This window comes from Lepidothrix coronata, unplaced genomic scaffold (genome assembly GCF_001604755.1).
Source record: "Lepidothrix coronata isolate B3197 unplaced genomic scaffold, Lepidothrix_coronata-1.0 Scaffold27, whole genome shotgun sequence".
In the NCBI taxonomy this organism is placed as follows: Eukaryota; Metazoa; Chordata; class Aves; order Passeriformes; family Pipridae; genus Lepidothrix; species Lepidothrix coronata.
Window position 1 is genome coordinate 2,672,775 of NW_016690207.1, and position 27,772 is coordinate 2,700,546.

A 27,772-nucleotide genomic window follows, 5' to 3' on the forward strand; every position below is an offset into this window, starting at 1 on the left:
CACTGGTTTGTGCAGCTCAGGAAGGAGTGAGCTGGTGAGGAGACAAGCTCAGACTGAGCCATGTGCTCTGCAGGTCAGGCTTGAGGTGTGAGAGGCAGATGAAGCTCAGATTTGTGACTAATGGACCCATAACCAATGAGTCAGTACTGCAGGGAGCTTAAGAACGGGCCATTGGACTGAGGTGTTTGCTCCTGATGGACACAAGGTCATGGGGTAACTTAAATTCTGGCCATGGCTGCCTTTTTTTTTTCCTCTGCAGCACCAATGCCTCACTGCTGGGTTTCATCCTGGCAGTGACTATTTTGGAAGGCTCAGGTTGCAGGGTGTTTTGGCTACACTACCTTTGGAGAAGCAGCTGAAAGTGTGAGAACACCCTTGGTGCCACGAGATGTCCCAGGTCACTGCTGAGTGGCTGTTTCCAGCTGGGAACCTGCAACTGGTGTCTGGAGTGGAGGTGAGCCTGGGCTTGGCTTCCAACAAGGAAGTGCTTTTCCTTCAGCTGTGGGACAGTAGCCCAGTGCACCCACCTTGCTTGCAAGCAACCAAAACTGATGGCAGTCATCCTGGGAGTTGAAGCAAAGTAAGTGCCCTCAGGTGGTCATGGACCACTTCTCATCTAAGGGCAGTTTTAATTTGAAATTCTCTGATGTGATGCTAGAAAACCATTTAGCTCCACTCTCAGTATCCCATTGGATTTGTGTACTTGCATTTTAAAGAATGTGATTCCTAATACAGGTGCCTGGTGTTTGTCTGTCAAATATCCTTGACAGATGAATGTCCTTTTGATTTTACAGTCACAAAAAGTGAGCCTTGGTCGTGGCCTGTCACTGGGTGTTTGGAGTTCCTGTGTATTCCCAGTTTATCTGTGGACAAGGAGTATCCCAGAGCTGTAAGCTAACACACTGTGACCCTCCAGCTCTGGTTAGAACAGGTACAGAAGGCAAGAGGAAAGAATGTGCTGCTGGGGGAGGGTGGAACTGCACTAAACGGGGCAGCAGAGTGCAGACAACGGCTTGCAGAGGTGTCCTGCCCTGAGCTGTTTTGCTGAACTCTGTTCATCTGCAGGCAAACCGAGCCAGTGCAACACAGCCCATTGAAATGGCTGAGTCTGCACAAAGCAAACAGGAAAATTAGTGTATAAGCTGCACCTCACTTCTGGTACAATCCACTGGGGGGTGGTTTAACTCGCCACTTTGCACCTCACGATGCAAATTTTGCACATTGTATGACCTAGAAAATAAAAATGCACAGTTTCTCTGTATTTCTACCTCCTGCATTAAATCCATAAGTCTGTGCCTTGTGTGAACATGTCTATTTTTCTTCCTGGCTGCTCAGTCAACATCCACAGCACCATAGAATGGTTTGGGTTAGAAGAGACCTTAAAGATCATCTTGTTCCACCCCCTGCCATGGGCAGGGACACCTTCCACTAGCCCAGGTTGCTCCAAGCCCCATCCAACCTGGCCTTGGACACTTCCAGGGATGGGGCAGCCACAGCTTCTCTGGGCAACCTGTGCCAGGGCCTCCCCATCTCACAGGGAAGAATTTTTTCCTGATATCTAAACCTGCTCCCTTTCAGTTTGGAAACATCAGCCAGGAGCCAGTGTGTTGGTTGGAGGAGGTGTCCTGCATTTTGCTGCTCTGTGGATGTGGAAGGCAGGCCAGAGAATGGTGAGCACTGAATGGGAACAGTGAGAAGAAATTGCTGGGCTTTGTAACTGCTGCCTAAGCAGGGGATGGAGGGGATGTTGGGGCCGGGCTCTGTGCTCTCCCAGCCTGCTGAAGCTGCACTGCTGGGTGATAAACCCTGCAGGGCACGGAACCTTGAACCTGGTGCGACACAGCTTTGGGACTTCTGGAGCCTGTTCCCAGCAGGTGCTGCCTGGGTGTGAGTAAAGCAAACCCCCGGGGTTATCTCTGCCACACACGAGGTGATTGGAGCGGGTGGGAGGGGGGGTGGGACCGATTCCCTGTGCCCACAGGCTTTGTGTGCCCTGTGGGAACACAACCTTGTTCTGAGAGCAGGGATACGAGGATGGTGAAGGCTCTAGGGTCCTATTCCCATCCTGCTGTCTCTCCTCCAGCCCTGCCATCCCTCCTCCAACCCTGCCATCCGTATTCCCGTCTGGCCATCCCCATTCCAGCCTTGCCATCCCCATTCCAGCCCTGCCATTCTTATTCCATCCCTGTCATCCCTTCTCCAGCCCTGCTATCCCCATTCCATCGCTGCCATCCCCATTCCCGTCCTGCCATCCCCATTCCACCCCTTCTCCAGCCCTGCCACCCCTTCTCCAGCCCTGGCATCCTTATTCCATCTCTGCCATCCCTTCTCCAGCCCTGCTATCCCCATTCCATTGCCGCCGTCCCCATTCCATCCCTATTCCAGCCCTGCAGTCCCTATTCTCGTCCAACGGTCCCCATTCCAGCCCTGCCATCCCTTCTCCAGCCCTGCCATCCCTTCTCCAGCCCTGCCATCCCTCCTCCAGCCCTGCCATCCCTCCTGCAGCCCTGTTATCCCCATTCCCGCCCTGCCACCCCCATTCCCGCCCTGCCATCCCTATTCCATCCCCTCCATCCCTGCGGTCCCTCCTCCCCGCCGCCAGGTGCCCCTCGGCCGCCGCTTGCTCTGCCGGCGCGGCGGGGGCGGCCGCGGCTCCGCGGCCCTGCCGGTGGGGGTGCGGGGAAGGGAAGGCTCCGGACCCTGTTCCCGGACCTTTCGGGAGCCGGGAGGAGCCGAGCCAGGCCGGGAGGAGCCGGGCAAGGGAAGAAGGTGGGGCGGGAGCCCGCGGGGATGCGCGCGGGGATGGGGGGGCGGCTGCATCCCGCGGGAAAGGGCAGGATGCGGGATTGGGGCCGGCGCTGGGCTCTGCCCCTGGGATGCGGTTCGATCTCTCTGTGTTGCGGTCTCCGGGCTCCTCCATTTTATTACTTGTACTTAAAAAAAAAAAAAAAAGGCCATAAGGAAATAACGGTGCTTTGCGGGAGGTGCCCATCTGGTTTTCCCGTCTGATTTTTAAGCTCTTCCGGGCTGTTCTGCACCAGGTTTTTAGGCGCGTGTTTATTGTAGAGCCTGCTTTCATTCGGGGCCACGTTGCTACTGGTGATACAAATAATAATATAATATATATGACATAGAATAATATACATAATAATACATAAATTATATACGTAATATATATAATAATATAATATAGATATCTAAAGATATACAATATATATTGTAGGTATATTATTGTATTTATATATTGTGTTGTATTTAGATATTGTTATATTATTTTTGTATGTGATATATTTCTATATATCTATATTTATTTTATATATTTTTATATATAATTATTTATTATTATTATATAATTATTGGTGGGTTTTAAATGATAATGGCCTGTTTGGCATCCAGGCACAGACATAATGCACAGGTGCAATAGGTATTATATGTGCTAAGGACAAATAACAGAATGGTTTGGGTTGGAAGGAATCTTAAAAATCATCTCATTCCTGCCATGGGCAGGGACACCTTCCACTAGCCCAGGTTGTTCCCAGCCCTGTCCAACCTGGCCTTGGACACTTCCAGGGCTGGGGCAGCCACAGCTTCTCTGGGCAACCTGTGCCAGGGCCTCCCCACCCTCCCAGGGAAGAATTTCTCCCTAATATCCAATCTCATCCTGCTCTCTGGCAGTTTAAAGCCATTAACTGTTGAGCTTTGATGTGCAGTTGGACGACAGCCTCTTCTTTCCTTCCAGGGCATGGAGAAGTATCTTTTTCGTGAGTAGGTGTGGAGAACACCTCAAAATGTTTAAAAGCTTGTTCCTCTTTCTTTTACCAGCCTTCTCCAGCTGGTCAGTCCCTTTTGTCACGTCAGAATTCTTCCTTCCCTATGTGCCCTGACTCTGGACCTCACGTACCAGGGATGTGCATGGAAACTCCTGGTCAGAGCAGTTAATCACATCCTTATTTCATCTCCCATGTTCCCAAGGCCCATTAAAACATAATGGTTTTGTTTACCCAGCCTCCAGTCATTCCTGGGAATACCTCAACAGGCCAAACAGGAAGGCTGGGCTTGGCAGCTCTGACTCCTCATCACGTGAAGTCTCTTTGGTGTGAGTTTGGGTGTGAGGCCAGAGTTGGGCAGCAGGTACCACTGGTGCTTCTGCTGTTGCACAACTGGAAACTCCTGTATCCCAAAGCGTGACTCAACTGCTTCTGATGCACTTCCCTGAGTGCTCAGGAGTGATGAGACATATCTTGTATTTCACAGAAAGGTGTTATAAATATGAATGAGGTGTAGATATTTGATTATTAAATAACTGGGGGGCTTTTAGCACCAAGAGCAGCACCCACAGTTGTCTGTGCACTGTAATTTTGTTCTGGCAGTGTGTTTTTTGCTTGTTTGAGAGATTCTGTCTTGCACAGTGAGTGAGGGAAGACTTGTAAAAGAAATAACCGCTGGAAAAATAATCTTTATGGGCATAGATTCTAATTAGAATCGAATCATAGAATCATAGAATCGATTGGGTTGGAAAAGACCTCCAAGATCATCGAGTCCAACCCTTGGTCCAATTCTTCTGCATCAAAAAGATTTGGGGGTCTTGGTGCCATTAAAGACGAAATGAAGTCTGCAGTGAGGAGAGTAAAGTGGTTTTCACCTTGTCCTGATACTTACAGACCTTCTGGTCCCCCTTGTGTGTGTTTCTGATCCGCTCTGTGTCCCTGTCCCCCTGACAGGATGCTGTTCCCCCTGCCCCTGAGGGTGGCCTGCAGTCTGCTGGGCTGGTTCTCCCTCTACAAGTGGTTCTGCCACCACTACAGGCACCGCAATTCCGAGTGGAGCTGCAGGCTGGTCACCCTGACCCATGGCATCCTTGCCACCTGTCTCTCTGCTTACATTGGCTTTATCGATGGGCCCTGGCCTTTGAGTCACCCAGGTGAGTGATGACAGCTGTGGTCCCAGCTCCCTGCGTGGGTGGTGGCACTGAGGGGCTCTCCCACCACCTCTGCCCGCTCGAGGAGTGGTGACTGCAGTGGTCTCTGAGCTGCTCTGTGATGGGAAGCTCTAGAGAAATGGGGAGCCTGGCACTGCATTTCCTCGTGTGCTGGCCCTCCCCAGCTGCAGTTTGGTCACGCCGTGTGGCCATTACGTGTGTGCAGCTGCCGGACTGACAACCGTGGCTTTGTGACTTGGGGGGGACTTCTCTGGCCGGGCTGTGACCAGCATAAGCCGACACCCCTTCCTTGTCTCAGCTCCTGCTCGCTGCCTTAAAGTTCTTTATGTCTCCACGTTTCAGGATCACCCAACACGACCCTCCAGGTGCACGGGCTGTGCCTTAGCTTGGGCTACTTCCTCTTCGACCTGTGCTGGTGCGTGTACTTCCAGACGGAGGGTGCCCTGATGCTGGCCCACCACCTAGTGAGCATCGTGGGCATCGCAGCCTCGCTGGCCCTGGGCGAGTCGGCGGCGGACGTCAACGCCGTGATCTTCGGCAGCGAGATCACCAACCCCCTGCTGCAGGCCCGCTGGTTCCTCAAGGAGACGGGCTCCTACCACACCCTCACGGGCGACGTGGTGGATTTCCTCTTCGTGGTCCTGTTCACCGGCGTGCGGATCGGGATGGGGGCCTGGCTGATGTACTGCGAGCTGGCCTCCCCCCGGCCCCGCTGGTACATCAAGCTGGGGGGGGTCATCATGTACGCCGTGTCCTGGGTCTTCATGCTCAGCATCTGCCGCTTCGCCAGGAGGAAGAGCATGAGGAAGTACCAGGCGTGGAGGAGCCGCCGGAGCGGCGCCTGCTGCCTGAAAACCAACGGGCACCTGAAAACCCACTGAGGGGGGTGCTGAGGAAAGAATTCCTCGAGTTCACGCTGCCTGGCAGGGAGGGGGGGATCGTGCCTGGAATGGGGAGAGGAGCCAGCTCACGTTAGCGGTTCTGGAGCCAAGTTTATCCCTGGCTCGGCTCCACTGACGTCCGTGGAGCTGTGCCATGGATTCATTGGGGCTGCAGTGTTTGGCCTGGCAGGGGCTGGGTGAGCACACGCTGGATGGCACGAGGGAAAGAAGGGCTAATTTTATATATACTGACCACTGACTAGTCCAGCAGTGCAGGTGTAAATAGTGGTGTGAGTAGAAAACCTTCAGCACCGGTAGAACCTTGGAGAAGAGAGGAGGAGATAACACTGGGTCTTCATGTTCAGTGTCCTGTACAGTGTAGGCAGCTAAGAGTGTTCCTACTGGTAGGAAGAAGCATGTTCTAGTGTTGCATCAAATTCCTGGCTCTTCCACCAACTCGTTGTGTGACCTTGGGCAAGTCACATAACTCTTAACTCTGTGCCTAATTCCCCATCTGTGACTTGGGGGTGATGGAGCTGATCCATCTGTGTCATGCACTTTCAGACTTTTCCTTGAGAGGTGCTACATCAATGCAGAGTGATGGTTGTTATCTGCACTTTGTTCATTATCCTGATGTTCCCTTTGGGAGAAACAGCTTTGGTGGTTGAGCTAGAGTGTGACTCTAGAAAAATCAGTATTTTAGGTAGGTTGTTGTTTCCTACCCTTTCTAATTCCTTTTAATAACTTATTTATTAACATATTGATAACTTATTTTTCTGTAGTGTCCAGAAGCTCTAATCAGCACTGGAGCCTTACAGGACTAGGTGCTCTGTGAATACACCCAAAGACACAGCCCCTGGTGGGAAATGCTTTTATGACTTTTCCCTCTTCATCTCTGACTGTTAAAACTCCAGCCATCCCCTACAAACACTCCTTTTAGCTCCTTGAGTGACTCTCTGTTGTGAGAAGCCCCACCAGGACTTGCCAGTAAGGGGTTTTCTGGCTGATTGTCTGCAGAACACCAAAATTCCCTCTGCTGGGCTTATTGACCCAAATCCAAACTGGGATTTCTGGTTGAAGAGTGGCCAACATGCACCTCCAAAAACCCAGTGGCTGAGGTGGAATTGCTGCCCAGCTCTGAATTTGTCCTGTGCAAGCCAGAGACCTGATCTTGGCTCTCCTTCATCTGAATTGATGCCTTGACCTCTGGGCTTTGAATTCACCTTGTCTCCCTCATTGGATCTGTGTCACTTTATAAAATGAGCATTTATAGGGTCAGAGAGACTTATTTTGCAGCTTAATAATTAAAGAAGGAGAGAGGCACAGAGTGTGGCCTTTTTTAATCAAAAAAAAAAAAGTCAACCTGACTGAGAGAAAAAATAATCATTACTTATCTGGTCCCATTTGCAGGGAAACATTTTCCCAATTGGCAGCTTCTGGTGTTTGTTCCACTGCATCTTCTTCAGCTGTTCCTTTGTTGTTGCTGTCATTATTAGGATCATTTCATTTGAGCTTCAGCACTCCAGAGCAGCTCAGGGCCTGAGCCTCCCCTGCAGCAGCCAAAGACCTGAAGAGCCCAAAAAAAGCCCTTCAGATGAGCAGAGCCAAGTGGTGAGCTGGTCCTGCAAAGGAAACTTGACTCCTCCAGCACTACTGAGCCTTGAAGGGAGACAAGAAGGGCTAGTTGGGGCTTGCTGGTTCTTTCCCAGCTCTCCTGAGCGCGTCAAGGAGCCTTTTTGCTTCAGCTTACCCACTTTCTGGAGTGGGGACAGCACTACCTACCTCGTGGGGGGTTTCCATTTGACACCAAGCCACCTTTGATGGATGTTGGGTGGTTTGTGCTGCGTAAAAGCAAGATGCTGTTGCTTTGAGCCAAGCACTTCTCACTATGACCCATCAGCAGCACTTCTGTCACCTGAACATGGCACTTCCCAGCATCTGCTTGCCTCCCAGGAGCAGGAGTCCGAGGTGTTTGGCAAAGGTAGGAGCCAAAGGGACTAAGGATGTGCTGCTGCTGGTTCACGTGGACCCCCCAGGCTGAAGGAAGGATGCCAGGTGGGTTTTCCCTGGGAAGGACTGCAGTAAATCCAGAGCCAGAGGAGGTTCAGCAGCCAGCCTGACCAGGGAAAGGGGCTTTCAGCAGCAAGGCCTGAAGGAAGGCAGGTGAGAACAGCCTGCTTGTTGCTCAGTGCAGCTGTGGGCTTGCCCAGCAAGAAGAGCTTCCTGGGCAGCCCTGGTGGTCTGGGCTTTGAGGTTTGGGGTGTGGTTACCTGGACATCCCAACCTGCCCAGGTGAGTGAGGGTGTCACTGACTGCAGGTACCTGGGGAACACCTTGTGTGGAGATGTTTTGAATCACAGGGGCTCAGTGGTCCCCTCCTTTGAACTTGGTTGGAAGGAGAACATCCATCAATGGCTTTAGAGGTTAAACAAGGGCACCAGGAAACAAAAGGGCAATTAGGAACAGCTTTATGAGGTGGAGCTGCAACAGCATCTCAGAGCAAGGCCTCACAGTGTGTCCAGCATGGACTCACACACCCAGAAACACAACTCCCAAGCTGTGGAGCACAGGGTGGGACCTGTCCTCAGGCTGGTCCATGGTGGCTAGAGCAAACTGTGAAAGGAAACTGCAGAGCTAGTGTGGAATAATAACTTGTGTTTGAATTACTGTGTAATAGCAACTAATGTTCCACCAGTGAATGGTGTAGATGCTTTGTATCATGTTTTATAAAATAAAGATTATTTAATTATACGAGGAATTGCCTTTCTCTCTTCGGATGCTGTTCCTCAGTTGCACTGTGTATTTTGGATGAGTGTAAGTGAGCAAAGGGATGGTTGGTGAGTGCTTTTTTTCCACAACAACTTGTACAGCTTTCAGCATTGTTGCTTCTTGGGCACGTTAGCATTCTTTGCAAGGTTGTCTGAGGAGCGCTCAGTTACAATTTCAGGAGGGATTTCTTCATGGAAAGGGTTGTCAGGCGCTGGAAGGGGCTGCCCAGGGAGGTGGTGGAGTCCCCATCCCTGGAGGTGTCCAAGGAACCACTGGATGTGGCACTCAGTGCTCTGGGCTGTTGTTGATCAAGGACTTTGATTGATCAGGGGTGGACTCGATGATCTTGGAGGTCTTTTCCAACCTCTGTGGTTCTGTGTGTGGTTCAGTAATGCAGAGCAAAAATGTTTCCTTTGTTTTCCATGCTAAGGGACAACGTTCTCCTGTGTTTCCACACCATGAGCTCTTCTCATTTATAAACTAAGTATTATTGCCTAGGAATTGCTTCATTGGGAAGCCTGCTAGGAAGGGGGTGTGTATTAGCATTATTTAATGTTTAATTTAATTTAACGTTGCCTTGTCTGGGGGTACTTGCAGCTGTAGAGATGAGCCAAAGTCAGCACCGGGCAGAGGTGCAGCTTTAATCTGGGCTCTGAGTGGTGCTGCTCTGTCTGTGCTGTGCTGGTTTTGCTCCTGTGCTGGGGATCTGCCCCTGTTCAGAGCCAGGGAGGCACTGCAGGCAGGGCAGCTGCTGGGAGCTGTGTGTGTCGTGTTGTGTTCGTGCCCCAGAGCTCCCTGGGCAGGGCTGTCCCGATCTGCTGAGGGAAATGGGAGCTGCCAGGGGGATGTGCAGGAATCAGGGACTTCTTTTGCCCTTGGTGCAGCAGCTGAGCCCCGGGAAAGCCACCAACACACACAACAGCTTATCAGGTCAGTTGTAAAGCTGTGCACTTCTTTTAGAAGCTCTGCTTCAGGGGCTGCTCCTGGAATTAGAGGAGAGGAAAACATTTCTTTCAGTGATGCTTAAGAGACCTGGGCACCACCCAGGATTCCTGTGGGCGAGGCACTGGATAAATCCAGAAGGGAGGGAGGGTCCTGCCCTGTCCCAGCAGCTCCAGACCTGTGTGTGGCCAAGGCAAGGCCTGTGGTGCTGTGCTGGTGAAGAACAGCCACCCTGCCTGCTTATGGCCACAGCATTTTGCCAGGGATCCAGCGTGCCAAAAGTCTGCTTTCTATAAATAGTTAAGCCAATTTAGTTGTTTGCATGTAACCCTTCCATCGGGCTCCAAATCCTCCAGCACTGGGGAGCAGCTGCTGAGCCCTCTGGAGCTGTTGGCCTGTTTGCAGGGCAGGGGCAGCCCCGGGATTGGGGTGAAGGGGTCTCAAGGAATTTATGCTGGGAGTTCTTTTAACCTCAGAGGTAGCCCAGGAGCAGAGAAAAAAGTACAGCAGCATTCTGAGGCTTTGCTTTAGAGCTGCAAACATCCTCCAGGTTTTATGTCTTCAGGAGTGACGTGCCAGAATGTAACCTTAAGTCACTGGACAGATGTGCTTTTACTGTATACTGAAATCTGCCCCCCTACACCCAATTAATTTAATTTTTTATTGTCCTGTTATTTTTTTAAAGCCTTCCCTGCTGCTTGCCTGCTGGCCCTATAAAATGAACTCTATAAAATTAACCTCTTCTTTCAGTCCTCTGCCCTCTTTTTGTAGCTGAACTCCTTATTTGTATTTGAAGAAATTGTAATTTTTTTGATATCCAAGGCTTTATTCCCTTGCAGCAATAGTCCAAGCACTGATGTAAAAGCATTCTAAGTCTTTGAAATCTGCTATGAGACTGATACCATTGCTGTCAGCAGGTCTTTCTTGGACAGAAAAGATGAGAGAATGTTTTAAGCTTCATGGTGATATTCTTGATACTTGCAGATTTTGTATAGTCTGAAAGTAAAATAACATGGAGTCTTTTATGTCCAAAGAAATCAAATTTCAGAGAGGGAGAGGGAATCAGTCAGCACTGGCTTTGTGTTCCTTAAGCAATTTCTGGGCAAGGAGCAACTCTTTTTTTTGGTTATACCAATAAACCAGCACTTTCCTCTCTCCAACTCAGCTTCAGTAAGTGCTCTAATAAATCTGTGTAGGAGAAGGAGTTTGATTTGCCCTGTTTCCCTCAGGTTCCAGGGGCAGTTTGGCAGCTGATGAGTTGGCAGCATGAGGGATCTTTAGAAAATTAATGAGGAAAAGTGAATAGATCAAGGTGTATGGAAAAGCTTTTGTAAAGTCAGAGTGGTTCACAGGTCATTCATTTTGAATGAGAAGGAGAAAGTGCCAGTTTCTGCAGCTTCTTAAATGCTACAAACACAGGTTTTCAGCAATATTTGTGTTTCGTTGTTTGAGTTGTGTCAGAAGGTTCAGTGTAACAATCCTCAAACTTGATGAGAAATTTACACCCTTCACCTCTTTAGATTTTACCCCCTTAACAACCACCTCTTTGTTTTTAATCCCCTCTCCAGCCAGAGGACGTTTATTCCAGCAGAGAGTGAGAAGGAACCTCCTGACAGAACATCCAGCAGCTTCATCTGCCCTCGCAGAGGTGGCTGCTTTGCTTATGCTGATATGGAAAGAAAGCTTAGAGCTATAAAAATGCTTAGTGCCACGTGGATTATCCAGGTTTAGGAACTGTAATAAGCTGTCACAGTGGAAGCTCTGACAGATTAGTCCATCTGTGTCTCAACAGAGGCAGCAAAGTGTTGTCCCAAGTGGCCTAAAAGAGACCAGCCCTGGGGGCATTTCCAGCAGCTCCAGGGAACTGGGTGCAGGACAAGCTGCCTGTCTGTAGGTGGTAAATCAGGGGCTTGTTTTAAGATGGGAAAAGGCTTTGAAGCTGCACAGGAGTGTGGAGCCCAGCACGAATTCCTGTGTGTTTTGTCAGGTTAGGGTTACCTCCAGGCATGGAAGTGGCCACTGGATCCAGCAGCTGTTGGTGCTTGAGGTGAGTTTGACTGGGTGGAATCACACACAGGGCACTACAAACAATCACTGAGGCAGGAAGGTTTGAGCTGTGCTGAGCTTGAGAGCAGAGCCAGGTTTACCCCAACCCTGACCCAAGATCAAGGTCCTCTCTGTTCTTCAGGAGTCACAAATCCATATGCACGTTTGGGAAATGAACTGTCTTCTCAGTAAGCCTTTCCCTCCAGTTGTGCAGGGTGGAAGGGTTGGCTGTCGCCTTCCAAAAGCAGCAGAACAAGAGCTGGCACAGCAATTTATGGTGAGTTTAAATAACAGTCCAAAATACCGGTGCATTCTATCAGTGGCTTTAAATTGATGACTTGTAAGTAGCAAAAGAGACTTCATCCCCTTGATTTTTATGATGGAGCTCAGCAAAACTCAGCTGATCATCATGTCTGACTCGGCACATAATTTTGCAAAGCTTTCTGTTATTTTCTTTAGTTTTGTTCTGTACTTTACTTCTTTACTATTTACTTTCTTTACTTTCTATCCTCTTCTTTACTTGAGGTCTGCAGGAGACCCGTTGCACACGCAGGTAAGTTGCTCCCGTGGCTGGTTATCCCACCTGAGACACGAAGGGAGATTTTCCTGAAGGAAAAAGGGTCACCTGCACTGTTTATATTCATAGCTAAAATTTGAACTATCGCCTTTTGCTGATTTCTGTGGCTTTCTGTGCCGAGGCCACAGTGGTGCAAACCCCCACGGAGCATCCCGGGTATCACACGGCTTGGAAATGCTCCTTTCCGAAGGGGAACGAGGGGGCGATCAGGAGCTCACCGTTTACCTGCTGGGAAGTTCAGGTTAGAGGAACCATTCGAGGCTTTCCCAGCAGATGGCAACAGCTCCTCGGTGCGAGGCTGGAAAAGAGGGATTAGGCAAAAGGATCTCAGCAAACACTTTCTCTGTAAACCTGCCTTTGCAGGAGCCCCTCTAAGGCTCCTCCAAGGATCTGCCCTTTGCTTTAGGGCAAAATAAATTATGCTCCACAGGAATCATCAGTTTTTGCTCCGGGGTTCTCCTCACTTGAGCTGCTTAGCTCTGCTTTGGACTGAAAAATAGACTTTTGTGGACTTTGGTGCTGTGCCCTGGAGACTGATGAGGTTAATCAAAGAAACACAGAATGGTTTGGGTTGGAAGGGACCTTAAAGATCATCTCGTTCCAACCCCTCTGCCATGGGATGGTACTTTGTGGTAAATTCAGCATAAGTGACAACTTCAGAGCTACCAAGAAAAAGTATCTATTTTAGTTGGTGCAGTGTAATTGTTTATTGATTTCCCCACCCCATATTTCACGCTGTAAAACTGCCCAGGCAGAATTATCATAAATAGGCATCCATCTTAACCTAAGTGTGCAGTCAGCTCCCACCATAAAAAAATAGCATTTGCAGAAAAGAGAAGCAGTTATGGTTTCAGTATCTATGTCTTAGCATTTCCTCCAGCTAATTGTTGTTCTCATTACGTTGTCATGCACAATAAAATATAATTAAAGGAATAAAGAAGGCCTAACATGCAAATGCTGGGCCTGCCGTGAATCAGAAGGTCTCCCAGGAGCCTTCCCTTCTCCAGGCACGGAACTTGATGTTCCCAAAGTTAAAAGCAGGGAGGGATTTATTGCAGGCAAGATGCAATAAAGGGATATATAATAAATAAATACAGATATATGGAGGTATTCAGTCACTTCATCACCACTGTGGTGCACAGCTGCAGAATGAGAGGCAGACGTGGCTGCTTGTCTTGCACTCCCACACTTTTCTTTTCTTTTTTTTTTTCTTTCCCCAAGCCTGTATTTTCCTCAGAAGGAAACCAAAAAAGGAAGTATAAATGTCCCGCGCCTATATGTCAAGTATCATGTAGAAAATGATTTCATCCCACGCTTCCCCTCTTTGCTCTGAACTTCATCAAAACAACAAATTCTTCAGGCTCTCAGACAGTCTGCTGGCTTCCTGATCCACGCTCGCTTCGCTCCAAAGCAGGAAAAGGCTCCGTGTTCCAGAGCAGCAGCAGCCTGGATTTAGCTTCAGGCAAGGTATGGTCCTGTGTGCTCAGGGAGGGGTCTGCTCCCGAGTTTCCAAAGCCTGTTTTCCAGGCTCTTTCCAAGTCCAGTGTCCTGGCTTTGAAGTATATGATGGCAAGATTAATTAAAGGGAAGGAGGATGGTGTCCTAGATGATTGGGATTAGCTAATAGGGTTATTTTAGTCTGCTGGCATTTGGTAGGACAGACTGATGTTCCATGAGTTTCTCTGCATGGGGAGAGCAGGAATTACTGTCCACCCTCCCTGGCAGAGGAACCCTCCTGATTTCTGTCAGACTTCTGCAGTGCTCGTGAGCTTTAATTCCTGGAGGAGAAGCGTGGAAGGTTCCTGAAGTTAGAGCACATAGATTTTATTTCCAGGTGTTTGGGAACAACTTGCTTGTAGGGGCAGGACAAGGAGAAGTGCCTTAGACTGGATATTAGGAAAAAATTCCTCCCTGTGAGGGTGGTGGGGCACTGGCACAGGTTGCCCAGAGAAGCTGTGGCTGCCCCATCCCTGGGAGTATCCAAGGCCAGGTTGGATGTTGGAGCAACCCAGGATAGTGGAAGGTTGTGCCCATGGCAGGGGGTGGAATGAGACGATATTTAAGGTCCTTTCCAACCCAAACCATTGGGGTTCTGTGTAGAGCTGAGGCAGGCATTTCCCTCTAAAGCAGAGTTGTGCATGGCATAAATAGCAGGGAGACACAGCCGTGCACCAGCGAGGATGTGTTTGTGCTGAGGAGAGGGAAATCCACACCTGCTGAAATTTCAATGTCCAAATATCCCTTTTTGCCTATCTTTTCATACTGGAGTTTTTTTACATGAAGAGGAGCAGGAACTCAGTGCAGTGTTTCTGGAAGGCTGAGGTACGTGCAGGGAGGGATCAGTTCTCCGATTTATGTTGACCTTCACCCGTGAGAAAAATTCCTAATGAAACGTGTGTGGAAATGCAGGGGAATGTGAGACTGGACGTGGAGCCATGAAAGGTTTTGGAGCAAACAGCACAGGCGGTGGTGACTCTTCGAGACAGAGCTCCCGGCACTCCACTATTTTAATTCGCTGTTTATTTTCTTTCTGCTGTTAAGCCTCTTTGGTGTCATATTTTCCATCCCGCAGCCCGTGGAGATGGAGGCGCGGGCACTCCCTGCCCTCCGAGCTTGTGACGAGGCAAAAACCGGGGAGCGGGAGGGAGGAGGAGGAGGGCTGGGGATGGGAAATGGAGAGGGAAACCTCTCCGGCAGGGATACGGGATGAGGGAGGAGGGACTGTGACTTGAATGGAGACGGAAGAGAAGGAAACACCCCGCTGGCCTGGGAAAGGCTTCCCGAAGGGGAAAACGCAAAGGACCGGGAGGAGGAAGAAGAGGAGGAGGAAGGGGAGAAGGTGGAAGAGGAGGGGGGAGAGAGGAGGAAAATAAGGGGAAGAGAAGGAAAGGAAGAGAAGAAAGGGGGAAAGGAGAAAAGGGAGGAAGAAGAGAAGGAGCAAGAGAAGGGGGGAAAGGAGGAAAAGGAGGAAGAGGGGGAGAAGAGAAGGAAAAGCTGGTGAAGAGAAGGAGAAGGAGGGGTAAGAGGAGGAAAAGGAGAAAAAGGAGAAGGAGGAGTAGGAGAAAGGGAGGAGAAGGAGGGAGAGAAGGAGGAGGAGAGAGAAGGAGCAGAAGAAGGAGGAGGGGGGAAGAGAAGAGGGAGGAGGAAGAGAAGGAGGAGGAGGGGGAAGGAGGAGGAAAGAGAAAAGAAGAAGGAGGAGGAGGAGAAAAAGGAGGAGGTGGAAGAGGAAGAGGAGGAGAAGCAGGAGGAGGAAGAGGAGGGCTGCCGGCGGAGGGATCCGGTGCCGGGGCGGGGCGGCCGGAGGTACGAGCCCCCCGGAGGCGCCGGGGAGGGGCGAGCCGAGCCCAGCCCAGGATCCGAGCCCAGCCCAGGATCCGAGCCCAGCCCAGGATCCGAGCCCAGCCCAGGACCCGAGCCCAGCCCAGGACCCGAGCCCAGCCCAGCCCATCCCAGCCCAGCCCGGCCCGGCCCGGCTCGGCGCAGGCTCCGCCGGGACGCGCCGCTCCCGCCTGGCCGCAGCCGCAGCAGCGCAGCGGGGCCAGCCCCGGGCCGGGAGGGGAGCGGGGGCCGCGGCGAGGCTTGGCCGTGCGCGGGGCCGGAGCGGGAGGCGGAGCGGCGGCCGATGGAGCCCCGGGCCTAGAGGGGCCGGCCGGGCCGCCCCCGCGGCGGGCGAGCCCCGGGCGGGGGTCGGGGCGGGCGGGCAGCGGGACATGGGCCCGGCCGCGGGCGGGGAGCGCCGCCCGCCCCCCCTGCGCTGAGCCCCCGCAGCGCTCCCGCCGCAGCCTCGCCGCTGCTTCTTTCCTCCCCCTCGGGGGGCGAAGGGAACACCGACATTGGGTTTTTTTTTTCCTTTTTTTTTTTTTCTTTTTTTTTTTTTTTTTGCTTTTTTCCCCCCCTCTCCGTGATCTGGATATTCTGCGCGACCGCAAAGAAGAACTTTTTGTTTGTTTTTTTTTTCCTTTTGTTTGTTTGTTTGGGTTTTTTTGTTTTATTTTGGGTTTTTCTGTTTCGTTTCGTTTTTCCTCCCCTCCTGCCCTCGCCCCGGCTCTGTCCCTCCCGTGTCACTCTCTCCCGGAGCCGGGGCTGGAGCCCGGAACCTCAGCGAGGGGCGAAGCCTCCTTCCTGCTCCCGCCGCGAATAAGTAAAATGTAAATTGGATAATAACGACCTCTTGCCAAAGGCTCCAATGAGTGGCACACAGTCCACAATCACGGACAGGTCAGTATGAAATGAAATTTCTCTGGTTTTCCTCTTTTCTGAAGTGTAGAGACCGTTCCCAGGGCTCGTGTACTTCGCGTTCTGACTTCATTGATAGAAAGAATGAGAAGAGCGGGGTTAAATCTGAGTTTTTCGGGAGCCTATCTGTACCCAGGGTGTCTGACTGTCAAAGCGACCGGGTTAACTTTGAAACCGGAGTATTTCAAGTCCAACAGCTTTCAAGCCTGCCAGGCTGACTCTGTAGGAAGCACGGGTTGTAATTCAGCTCCCAGGATGGGAGGAACACCGAAGTAATCTCGGCAAGGAGTTAAAGCAGGAAAGGCGACAGGAGTTTAGGATTCGGCTCGAGTGTGAACTCAGAAAGCTTGTGCAGAATGCACTTGGGTCTCGTTGGGTCAAGCACTGCTGGGAGGTCACCTCAGGTGAGGCAGGAGGGATAGTTGTGGAGCAGGAATGTCTGCTGGTGTCTCCCTCGGTTTGAATTGTCCTGGCTTTAGGTACCTGCTCCGGCCTCTGGGCTGCTCTGCAGGTGCTCCATGTGCCTTTTATTACAGCCTGGAGTTCTCCTGCTTGAACTGGGAGAAAAATGTGGGGTTCGTTGTGATAAAAAAAACTCAACTAGGAGACCTCTTCATGTGCTTTTGAGGCAGGAGGAGTGGAATGAGTGCCTTCATTTGAGGAGAGGAAAAGTTATCCTTTTTTTTTTTTTTTTCCCAGCTTAACAATGTCAAAAATTTTCATGTATTTTATTATATTCTTATCATGTATCTTTGGTGGTTAAGGTGTGAATGTGTGTGACAAAGGCCTTGCTTTGGCCTTTCACGACCGAGCAGCTCTGGCACAGCAGAGAATGCAGAGCTGGGACAGAGGAATGATGATTTTGGCTGCCTGAGCTCGTCCTATAGACTCCAGGGGTGGGCAGCCAGTGCAGCTCTCACACTTAGGCCTTTTCATGACTCCACAGGTCAGCTCAGAATTGTGTACAGTCTGTGTTTATGACTGTTCATAGAGGATTAAGTCTTTGTAATTAATTGTGTAGCTGTCACAGAACAGGTGACAGAAGAAAACTCCTGAATTTTTGCTCTTTTGCAGTGCATTAATGATTCTCGAGTTGCAGGACGTTTTTCTCTGTACCAGACAAGACAATGACACTAAAAAGGCATTTCAGTGGCTTTGTGAGGATTTTGTTACATACTTAAGACCATATGTCTTGTGGCAGTTGCATGATATCAAAAGGAACGACAGGATTTTCATACCAAGAGGCAGCTGAGTGATGCATGGAAAAGAAAAGCACGAGAACAGGGAATTTAATTTACTTGTTAGTAAAACAAAATACTTTCCATGATTGAACTGGAACAGCCAAATTGAAAACGTAGCAGAGACAAAAAAAAAAAAAAGTCTCATTTCCTTTAGCTCTCAGTCATGTCAGGAGGATGTTTCTGTTTGGTTCTCCATTAAGGGTCTGGTTTAAAAGGCTTTTAATGTCAGGTGAGGAGCTGCCTCCAAAGCCCTGGCAGTCAGAGCTTTCTGGAAGTGGGGATGTGGGATGGCTGGGGGAATGTGGGGAAGCTGGATCTTGTCTTGCCACTGCTCTCCACCTCTGGCCTGAAGGAACCCCAGCTCTGGAGGTGCAAAGTTGTGGTCGTTGTTCAGCCTGGAGAAGAGAAACTTTGAGGTGACCTAATTGTGGCCTTCCAGTACCTGGAGGAGCTACAGGAAAGATGGAGAGGGACTATTTAAAAGGGCCTGGAGTGCCAGGACAAGGGGGAATGGCTTCATGCTGACAAAGGGCAGGGTTAGATGGGATACTGGGAAGGAATCCTTCCCTGGGAGGGTGGGGAGGCCCTGGCACAGGTTACCCAGAGAAGCTGTGGCTGCCCCAGCCCTGGAAGTGTCCAAAGCCAGGTTGGACGGGGCTTGGAGCAACCTGGGCTAGTGGAAGGTGTCCCTGCCCATGGCAGGGGGGTGGAGAGAGATGGTCTTTAAAGTCCCTTCCAGCCCCAACCATTCTGGGGTTCTGTGATGATTCTGTGATTTATTCCCTGGCTGAGCCTTTCAGCAGAACCCCAGGCATGGTGGGGTTTCCTCATCTCTGCCCCTCCTCTCTGTCTGCTTTGTGCAGGATCTGGAAGGGGGTGTCTTTTGGTCACTGTTGTCCCACAGTGCAGTGGGGAAATGCTTCCTTTCCCCTTAGGTCCAAGAAGCCTCTGTGTTGCCTCTTTCAATCTGTCTCTTAATCTGGGAATGTAAAGCAGGTGCAGTAGAAATCATCCCGATGCTTCATTAGTGTCATTAGATCTGCGTGGTGGAAATCAGATGATGTGTTCAGTTCTCTCTGTGTTTTTATCAGTGCCCTTCCTTGGTGGGATCCAGTTGGGAACTACCCTAAAACAGGAAAACCCAGCTGGCATCTGTGCCAGATGGCATTAGGAATATGACAGGGTGGCATGGGCCAGCATTTTTCTCCATATTAGCTTCCCATATTTGCATGTTACACATGTAGAGCTGCCTAAATCCATGTCACAGGCAGCAGATATTTCCTGTGGTATCCCCTCAGCTGAAGGTGGTAATTGTGCTATGATTTGACAGCTGTCAGACATTTCCCCTGCACAAGTTGCACTTGTCTCATCCTTGACATGTTTTATGGCTTTTATGTTTTTGTTGATGATGTCATGTATGGCATTAAAGTTTATAAATTAGGAGTGTATGAATGGCCATTTCTGGTGCTGTTCTGTAGCTAGTGTGATAAATGATGTTTTCATTGAATCCCCTCCCTTTTTTTTTTTTCTCTTTTTTATTTTGTTCCCTTTCCCAGGAAAGTTAAGTGGATTTTAGTGTCTGGCACTCTGCTGAAACACAGTCAGGCCAGTTCATATCTGATGGTAATTCCCTCTGTGGACCAAACCTTAACCCAGTTAATTTTGCTGATGGTTATGCTCCATCCCTGAGCTGGATTCTGGTATCCAGCTGCCTCCAAAGCAACAGCATTTTTTTCAAGTATCTTTTTCTTCAAGTGCCTTAAGCCTGGAGGGAAGTGAGTGCCTGGGAGAGTGGGGGAATACCAGGCATTAAACAAAAAGGCAGAACAGATGTTAAAACTCCTGGGAGTGTAATGGCTGTTCAGAGTTACTGAAGAAGCCTCTGACACACACTGTTCCCCATCAGCTCCTCAGCATTTGGAGAAGCACCTAAAGGGTAAAATAAAGATTAGCTCGTGATAGAGTAGAAACACATCTGCAAAACGGTGTCCAGGATTGCTGGGGTGCCTTGCATGGCTGCTGGTGGTTTGAGAGAGTCAGAACTTTTAACACTGACCTAAACTTCCCCTTCTTTATCGCAGGATGTTCTTTTACTTTGTCAGCTGCTGCTTTTTTTTCATAAAAAATGCCCAGTGGACCATCTCAAACCCATCTCCAGCCTTATTGCTCTGCTCCTTTATGTTTGTAAACACATACATCCCCTTCACTTAATCCTCCCTTAGCCATGCTGTGTTTATTTAGAGGCCTCCTGAGGTGGCATTTATCTTGCTTAGCCTAGTAAGCCTTCGAGGTGGAACATCTCTGAGCTGCTCACCAAGATTGACTTGATGGTGGAAGGAACCTGGTGCATGGAGGGGACCATTTCTTATCCCAGAGCAGGTACCTGAAATCGGGCAGATCTGCTCTTCATTCCTGCCTGGATTTAAGTGAGGTTTGCCATTAGAAAACCCAAATTTTTGCCCGGTTGCTGGTGCTGGGTTGGGTTTTTGCTGCCGGATGGTTTCAGGGCTGTCACCTGAGGATTTGGGAGTGGGGAGGGCGGCGGTGGCCGGGCAGGGTTTGCTGGGGGAGTCTCCCAGCGGTCCTGCAGTGAGTGTGCCCGCATTCCCTCCCTCTGGAGTTTTCCTGGACACAGCCAGGCCGGCTCTGGGCGTTGCTGCTGTGCCGTTTGTGGCCGGGGACACATGGCCGGGCGAGATAAGGCCTTTATTCTTCCCAAGGCCACGCCGGGGCCGGGATGAAACCCGGCCATTTGCAGGCTCTGCTTGGCCACCGAGGGCTGCCCCGAGCTGGGCTGGGTCTGTATCCTGTTATGACACCGAAGAAACATTTGTGTGCCATTAATTCTCTTTTTTTTCTTTTTTTTTTGCTCTCCTAGCTCACTGTATTTTTTCTTCCTGTAACCGTTCCAAACTCACTTCAGAGTTGAGCAACTGCACGGCTGCGGGACTCGCTTTATGTTTTTCTTTCTGGTTTATTAAAAGCCCAATAAAAGAAAGGAGGCTCTTGCTTTCGCAGGACCTCGCTGAGGAACCGGTGACTCTTCCCTTTTGCACTTGCTTGCAAATGAGTTTTATTTATAACCGTGCTGTAGTTTCTGTTGCTATGATTGGAAAACAGCAGAGGTAGAATTTACACATAATTACCCTTGAGAAGTTTTAATTGGTGATTTGCTCCTGACTTGGTACTAAAATAGACCCTAATTGTTTCTTATCTGCTTAGATGCACTTTCCCCTGTCTTTGGAAGTCCCTGTAGTAACTGGGAATTCTTTAGCTGTCTGGTGGGGGGAAAAAAAAGGGTTTTCTTTTTTTTCCAGCAGAGTAAGAACTTCACAGAAAGTCGCACCTTATTGTTAGTGAGTAGTTAGATGCTATTATCATGCATTTATTTAATCAGTAGTAATTTATTTAATGTGAGACCCAATATTTATGGAAAATGAGCTGCAGCACGACATCTAAGGACTAAAAAGCATAATAATCTTTAAGGCAAATCATCTTGTGCTTTCACTGAGTTTGGAAATGAGTAGTTGACATAGTCTGTGCATAAATCCATTTTCTCTTTTGCTTTTGTCGTGGCTGTGACAAGAGAGGACTGTCTGGGATGTTCTCTGCTGGCCAGGAAGCAAATGCTCCCAGTTCATGCTGCATAGTTTATTAGGGTTTTTCACTGGAGACAGGAGTTGAGGTGAGCTTGATTTTCTAGTTTTGAGTAGAGCTGTGGGCGTTGTGATTATTTGGGTGGAGGCAGGAATGATATTTCATCTCTTAGCCCAATTGTATAATTCTCCCCCGTGCACATAACTCCTGGTATGGCAGCTCTGAACGTTTCAAATGGATGGGTTAGGAATGGGACTGGGATGTTGGCTCCTTCACTTTTAGACTTGCAAAATTCTCGTCCACACTACAGGAATTGGGGACATTCAGCAGCAAAAAATTACTCAGCAGAGGTAGTTGTGGAAAGCCTGGGGGATGTGAGGGCTTGCATGAAGAGTCTGGAGAAGCGACCTGGTGATGTGTGAGCTCTTCAGACACCATTCCTGTCAGAGGGGGATCCACAGGGCTTAGGAAACATGGAATATGGAAACCCTTTCCGGCCTGATACAGTCAGTTCTCCTGGCTCTGGCTGCCCATGGCAGTGTTTGAGCACTGGTGATGTGTTGACACAACTCACCGCTGTCATGTTCGGGTTGTCCTGCTCTGTGTCCAGTGTCCCTCCCCTTTCTTCCTGTGGACAGTTGTTTGCACACTGGAGTGTTTTGAGGTCTCTGTTCTGTCCTAGTTGGAGATTCTTGGGAAGAAAAGTGCGTCCTGCCCTCGGAGCAGGAGTTGCTGAGGTCACTGGTGAGCTTTGTGGGTGTTCCTTGGTGATCTTTGACTCCTGTGACCTGTGTGGGACGAGAGTTTCGTGGTCCTTGAGGGTGGCAGCAGTGACCACAGTCCTGCTGGGAATCAAAGAGAGTTCTGTTCACCCTCACAACTGTTCTGCATCACGTTGTAGAAGTAGTGATTTAGGCATCAAAGGTTATTTAGCAGCTCATGCTAAGGTAGTACAGAGCATTCATGAATTTGGGGAAGGTGGTACTGACACCTGTGCCAGTTATTTTATGTATTTCATGACAGTACACCAGGATTATTTGATTATTTCCTCCCGGGGAATTTATGTCTTCAAGCATTTGTGTGAATTTGAGTAGCTTCAGTGCCTCCTGTTTCCCTGCTTTCCCAAGAAGCTTTGGAGTAGAATCAACAGGACTTTTAGCATTAACTCTTGTTTTCCCACAGTGTTTTGGGAGGCATCCTTGGCCTCTCATGGTTATAATCATCAGCCCCCCCGAGCCAGCCCAGGGCTGTAGCTCAGAGTTATGCAGAGTGTCTCAGAGAGGAGCAGTGTTTGCTTTGGTCTGGAGACTGAATTCTCCACTTAACCTCGAGCTGGTCCTTCTGGGTCACCGGGGAGGTATGTTGGCTCTGCTGCTTCAAAGATAAGCTCAGGCTCTTGCTTCAAGGCTTTACCCTCCAGGTTTCTCATTGAATACCTCTTCTTTCCCTCTGGAAATCAGCAGTAGGAGACTTACTAATGAATCCCATTTGCATTATCCTCCAGTTTGGGTGGTCAGAGTTGCTAATAAAAGTGCTTCTTGTAGCATTCCTGAGGCTCTGCAAATATTCCCCTTCCTAAGCACTCTCCCTTCTTTCACTCTAGGCCTGATATTTTATCTGCTTTGAGATAACCAGATTTTCCTGTGTGAGAGATGTTAGTAGCACTGAGAGAAAATAGACTTAAATGCATATTTTCAGGTAGGTGATGCTCTGCTCTGTGGCCCTGCTCTGCATAATTATTAGGTTTTAAAGAATAAAAGTGTTAGTTCATGTCTCAGCTTGATTAAACTGAGGGTCAGGAGCCTGGATGTAGATAATGTTTCATCGTCAGAAGAGAAGGCTTAAAATAAGGACAGGAGAAGCAGCAGCAAACTAGTAAAATCAAAAGGGATGTAAAATGTGCAGTGTGCATTAAGAATGTACAAGGGATAAAATGCAAGGCAGGATACATAAAAAAAAAATAGGAACAGCCCACATAGAAAAAAGACAGGAAGAAACAAGGTTTGCTCATTTTTCTTTTCAAAGAAAACACGGAAAAACAAATATATTAAAAACGACAGGAAAAAGCGGCGTCCTTATGTTTGAGATGTAAGCATAAAAGTATAAATAGCAAAAGCAAAACAAACAACGTTCAGACATTCACAAATCCTCTCCTAAACGGGGGTTTGTGCTTTTGTTACCGCTGTGCATCCTTTCCTTGGGGGTTTTCAGTGTTGTGTCTGTCCCACTTCTGGGCAGGAACCCTTTTTCTTGCAGAGTCGCACCCGTTTAGCCCCGGTGTGATGGTAAATAAGAAACACCGCTGTTTACATCGCTTGGCAAACGCTTAAATGCGATGGCGTGGCTATTTTAAGCCTTGTTTTGACAACACTGAAAGGTCTGGGCTGTGATGTTCGGTGGCGAAGGTACTTCACGGAATTGCTCTGGCACTGGGAAAGCAAATGAGTGTGTCCTTCCCGAGCTGGAAAACTGGGAAAGCAAATGAGTGTGTCCTTCCCGAGCTGGAAAAGATCATCCATCACAGCACAGGTTTCTGTACTTGAAATAATTTTGTCGTAATCTGGGCTCAGTTCATCTGAAAAAAAAACTCAACCTTTTATGGTCAGGGAACAGGGTTTTGTTAAAAGATGGACTGGGCTGTGTGAATGAATCAGAAGGGCCTCTTTTGGTGGTATAAATTTGCAGTGTTGGTACTTGAAACCTAAGAGGGATCACGGCATTGGAAATCCTCAGGGATATTGGTGGAAATCTTAATTTTTTTCCGAGTGCTGTTCCTTATTGGATCTGTGAGTAGCAGCACAACTGTTCTTGTTTATGTGAGAAGCTGGTTTGGAATTTATTTGCAGGCTGTGAATCCTGGTTTGTGGCATCACAGGCAGCCGTTTCACCAAGGGCTGGAGGTGACTTCCCAAGTGGAATTAGGAAGAGTTAGATACTCTTTTATGGAGTCCTGAGCGAGCTGCAGGACTGGAAGGGGGTTGCAAAGCTTAGGTTGGACCTGAATTGACCCGAGCAAGCACTTCCCAGCGTGGAGGAAAAGACCCATGTGTTTAATAAAGCCCTAGACTGATGTGAGACAGGCACAGCATTCGGAGTCCACCACTCCCATAAACATACAAGCTCCAACCTGCAGGCTCAACCCAAAGCATCTGATGGCTGCTTGAAAGTCTTTTTTTTTCCCTGTTATGATAGTGGCTGTTGGTGCAGCTCGCTGGCAGCACATCAGACGAAGCGTCTCCTCTCAGTACTCTGTGGCACCTCTGCCTTTCTGGTGTGCCCAGATGCAAAAGAGGACTCTGATGAGCAGGGACTGAGATCAAAGCTGCCAGAAAAGGGCTGGAAAATGGGGGGGGGATGAGGAGGATTAAAGGAGGGAAGCTATAACGAGCGAGACAAAGGAAATAGGAAAAAGCTGCAGTGTTAAGACAGGAGAAATCAATAGGAAATGAGGGAGAGGGGGAGAAATGGGGGAGCTGGTGGCAACTCCCAGATAGGACAGAGGCTTCCTGTCTGCCCCTGTGTCCTGAGGACGTGTCAGCCCTGAAGGGCCAGGACCTGCTGGGGTAAGGCAAAAAACCCTGGCGAGCCAGGGCTGCAGCTGAATTTGCTGTGGAGGACTGAAGAGGCGTGTTTGGTGTCTGGGAGTGCCTGTCTAATTCTTGAGGAGGCTGCCTGGAGTGACAGCGAGTCCCACGGGACACTGTTTGAGCCATGATGGTAATAATTCCTGTTTTTCTGTCAAGTGCCTTTCCCAGTCAGTGTTTGCAAGTGAGCAGATAACGTGGTTTTCTGACCAGTGTCGATGGGATATTTTTTTTTTCTGCCTTCTGAAAAATTATAATTCAGTGACGTCCCAAGTTAGGCAGTGACCTCAGCCAAAGATGAGCTGCTGTTCTCAGGTCGTGTCTGGTTTTAAAAAAGAGGGATTTTCCCCACTGCTGCACCCTGATTTCCTGCCACCTACCCTGCCTGAGGAAGCTGTGACAGATATCCAGGGGGAACTGCAACAGAGGGAGATGAATTTATATAAATTCATATAAATGTGAACTCCCTGAACGTAAGGACGGGTGGAATTCTTGCGTGCCCAGGATAAAAATCCCTCTCCTGGAGATCTCCTGGTGCTGAAGTGCAGCTCTCCAGCTGGCAGTTGGCTGGTGCTGCCTGTTGAGAGGCACCAAATGACAGGCTGTGGTTTTACCCCGTGCAGTCCCTGCGGTTTTGGCAGCGGAAGTGGTTCCTGTGGGCACAGATCTGATCTGAGCAAAACCAACCAGCTCAATCATTTTTGGCTGGGGGAAGGTGCTGTGGGGATCCTGCAGAGAGAGCCCTTCCCAATTGTTGTGGGATTTCCTTTGTCGAAGTGTGTAGGTGCCTCAGTGAGGCTTCCCTTCCCTGGGGAGTTTTAACAGAACCTTCAGCAGGAAAAGCAAATATCCTGGAACAAGTTGGAAGTGGCTGCATGATCTAAAAGTGCTGTCCACAGGTTTGTGGTAGTAGTTGGTAATATGGTGTTTGAGATCAGCAAACGTCTTCAGGAACCGCCCAAATAAGTTGGTTTCTCTGCTTTTATTGGGGCATCCGGCCCTGGAAGCCCCAAGTTTTACGCTCAGGTGTCTCTCAGGTCCGTGAAGTGATGTAAAATGTTCACCTCGCTCGCCTCGTGGAAATTGTTCTGGGAAGAAAACACTCAGGGGAAAAAGGGGGGAAAAAAAAAACCCAAAAAGGGCAAGCACAGGTTTCTTCCAGCGTGGAAAGCTGGAGGAATGCTGGTGATGGCTGTAAATGCTGGAGTGGTGTTTACCTTGGATGTTACCCAGTGCAGCCTCAGCTGTACGTGTTGCACAGCAAACCTTGACCTCCCTCCCCTTTTCCTTTTAGCAGACTCGGGAGCAGGTTTTGCACTCACCAGTGAGACATTAACCGTGGGTTTTTGGTGTCTGCACCTGCTCACCCGTGCCTTGGACTCCCCTCTGGAGCTGAGGCGTCTGGCCCTGGTAATCCAGGCTCAATCCCTGGTTTAGGGCAGGCAAACACTTCTTTCCTGGCAGTGGGAACATGCTTGCCCAGCTGAAAGGTCAGAGGTGCTCCTGGCCTGTGGGCACAGGCGGTGGGGACAGTCCTTGTGCTGGTTACAGCTTGTTTGGACACTTGGCACCAGTTTGGAGGAGGTTCTTCCCTGGTCACCAGTCAAAGAGAAGCAGATAATTAAACTGAGCTGGGAGGGGGAGAGGAAACAGCTTTGCAACTTTTTTTTTTTTTTTTTCGGGCAGCCTGCAGAAATCTAAATCCTTTCACTGGAATTCAGCCAGGTGGAGAGAATCTGTCCCTCCCTCTCCACCCTCCCCCTTTCTTTTTCTTTTTTTTAAATTAATATATATATATTTTTAATCCTCGTGGCTCTGCAGCTCCTGGGAGGCAGCTTTGCTGAGCCTCCTTATTGCTGCAGTCACAGGAGCATCACAGCAACTGAAAATTATGCTCCATCTGCTGCTTTTTCATGTATATGTAGAAAATGGCTCCTTCACATCCATCAGTTGATTCTTGGAATCCTGATGGGATTTGATCAGCAAAGGCCTTGAGAATCTTGGAAGTTTACACCACCAAAATAAGTTGGTTTCTCTGTTTTTATTGGGGCACCTGGCTGTGCTCTGGCCCCAGCAATCCAGGCACAATCCCTGGGAAGAGGGAATATATTTCCTCAAAACAGGTGTTGATATAGAGTATATGAGGACTTAGGAGCATTTCAACATCTAAGGTAAAGAGGGGGGAGAAAAAAATCACCAACAACAGGCAAATAGTGAAGTGGGGGGTTGTTGGTTTGCTTTTTCTTTTTGATAAATGCAAAAGATAGTTTGTAATTGGTTGCAAGGACAGGCACAGAGGGACTCTGGGCACTTCAGACAAGGGCTGTGCTGTTCAAGGGCCCTGTTCGTTTAAATCCCAATGTGGAATCTTCTCATCTCCCCCTCCGAGCTGCATTGGGGGCAGGAAATTGGAAATGCAGGAATTAGCTGCGTGGCAATGGGAAGCCCTGCTCAGATATCTGGGACCCAAAGATGGAAAGCTCTGGGATTCCTGGGGGATTTGAAGGAATCCTCGCAGCTGTGCTGATGGGGGCAGCGTTCCTGGACGTGGATGCTCTGAGGATCCATCCTGCTCTGAGGATCCACCCTCCGTGGCTCCAGTTCCAGCCCGGGATAAGGGGCAGGAAGAAATGCCCGGGAGCAAATGGATTTTGTCTTGTAAGACTGAAGGCAGCCTGGGCTCTGCCCCTCTCCCTCTCTTCCATCACGTGGAGGGGTTTGCTTTAGATTAAAGCTCTTCTGGTGCTTTCCATGCTGCAGAAAATGCCTTGGGAAAAATTGTCTTCGTGAATTTAAAAACCCTGCATTTTGCACTGCTTTAATACACTCAGTACTGATGTTTTGCTGCTGATCAGCAAATTTCTATATATATTTTATATATGAATATATATTGGTGTATTAATATTTTCTCTCAGTGTTTATATTTTCAAGTTTCCTGCATGTGTGGGGAGATGAATCAT

The 27,772-nt window shown here is 49.2% G+C and overlaps 1 protein-coding gene and 1 long non-coding RNA gene across 3 annotated transcripts in view; both read left to right on the top strand.

Moving 5' to 3' along the window:
* The first annotated feature begins 1,604 nt into the window (after positions 1-1,604).
* Positions 1,605-7,177, top strand: LOC108494710 (transmembrane protein 136-like). Of its 2 annotated transcripts, none has more exons than XM_017809519.1 (3): positions 1,605-1,670; positions 4,722-4,921; positions 5,282-7,177. In XM_017809519.1, exons 2-3 carry the CDS (start codon positions 4,723-4,725, stop codon positions 5,818-5,820), a joined length of 738 nt encoding a protein of 245 aa, XP_017665008.1. In that variant the 5' UTR covers positions 1,605-1,670; position 4,722; the 3' UTR covers positions 5,821-7,177. The 2 variants fall into 2 exon arrangements, with proteins under 2 accessions (XP_017665008.1, XP_017665007.1); XM_017809518.1 differs by lacking the exon at positions 1,605-1,670 and adding an exon at positions 2,667-2,769.
* An 8,731-nt stretch (positions 7,178-15,908) lies between these two features.
* Positions 15,909-27,772, top strand: part of LOC108494758 — a 33,019-nt gene continuing 21,155 nt past the window's right edge. The window contains exon 1 of the long non-coding RNA XR_001873953.1: positions 15,909-16,372. This is a non-coding gene — a long non-coding RNA (uncharacterized LOC108494758). The remainder of the gene's footprint in view (positions 16,373-27,772) is intronic.

What these genes read in the sequence shown, in the direction of transcription:
- LOC108494710 (XM_017809519.1), top strand. Translation starts at nt 4,723, where the DNA reads ATGCTGTTCCCCCTGCCCCTGAGGGTGGCCTGCAGTCTGCTGGGCTGG. An exon ending in CTGGCCTTTGAGTCACCCAG is followed by an intron (nt 4,922 to 5,281) that starts GTGAGTGATGAC and finishes TCCACGTTTCAG; the next exon opens with GATCACCCAACACGACCCTC.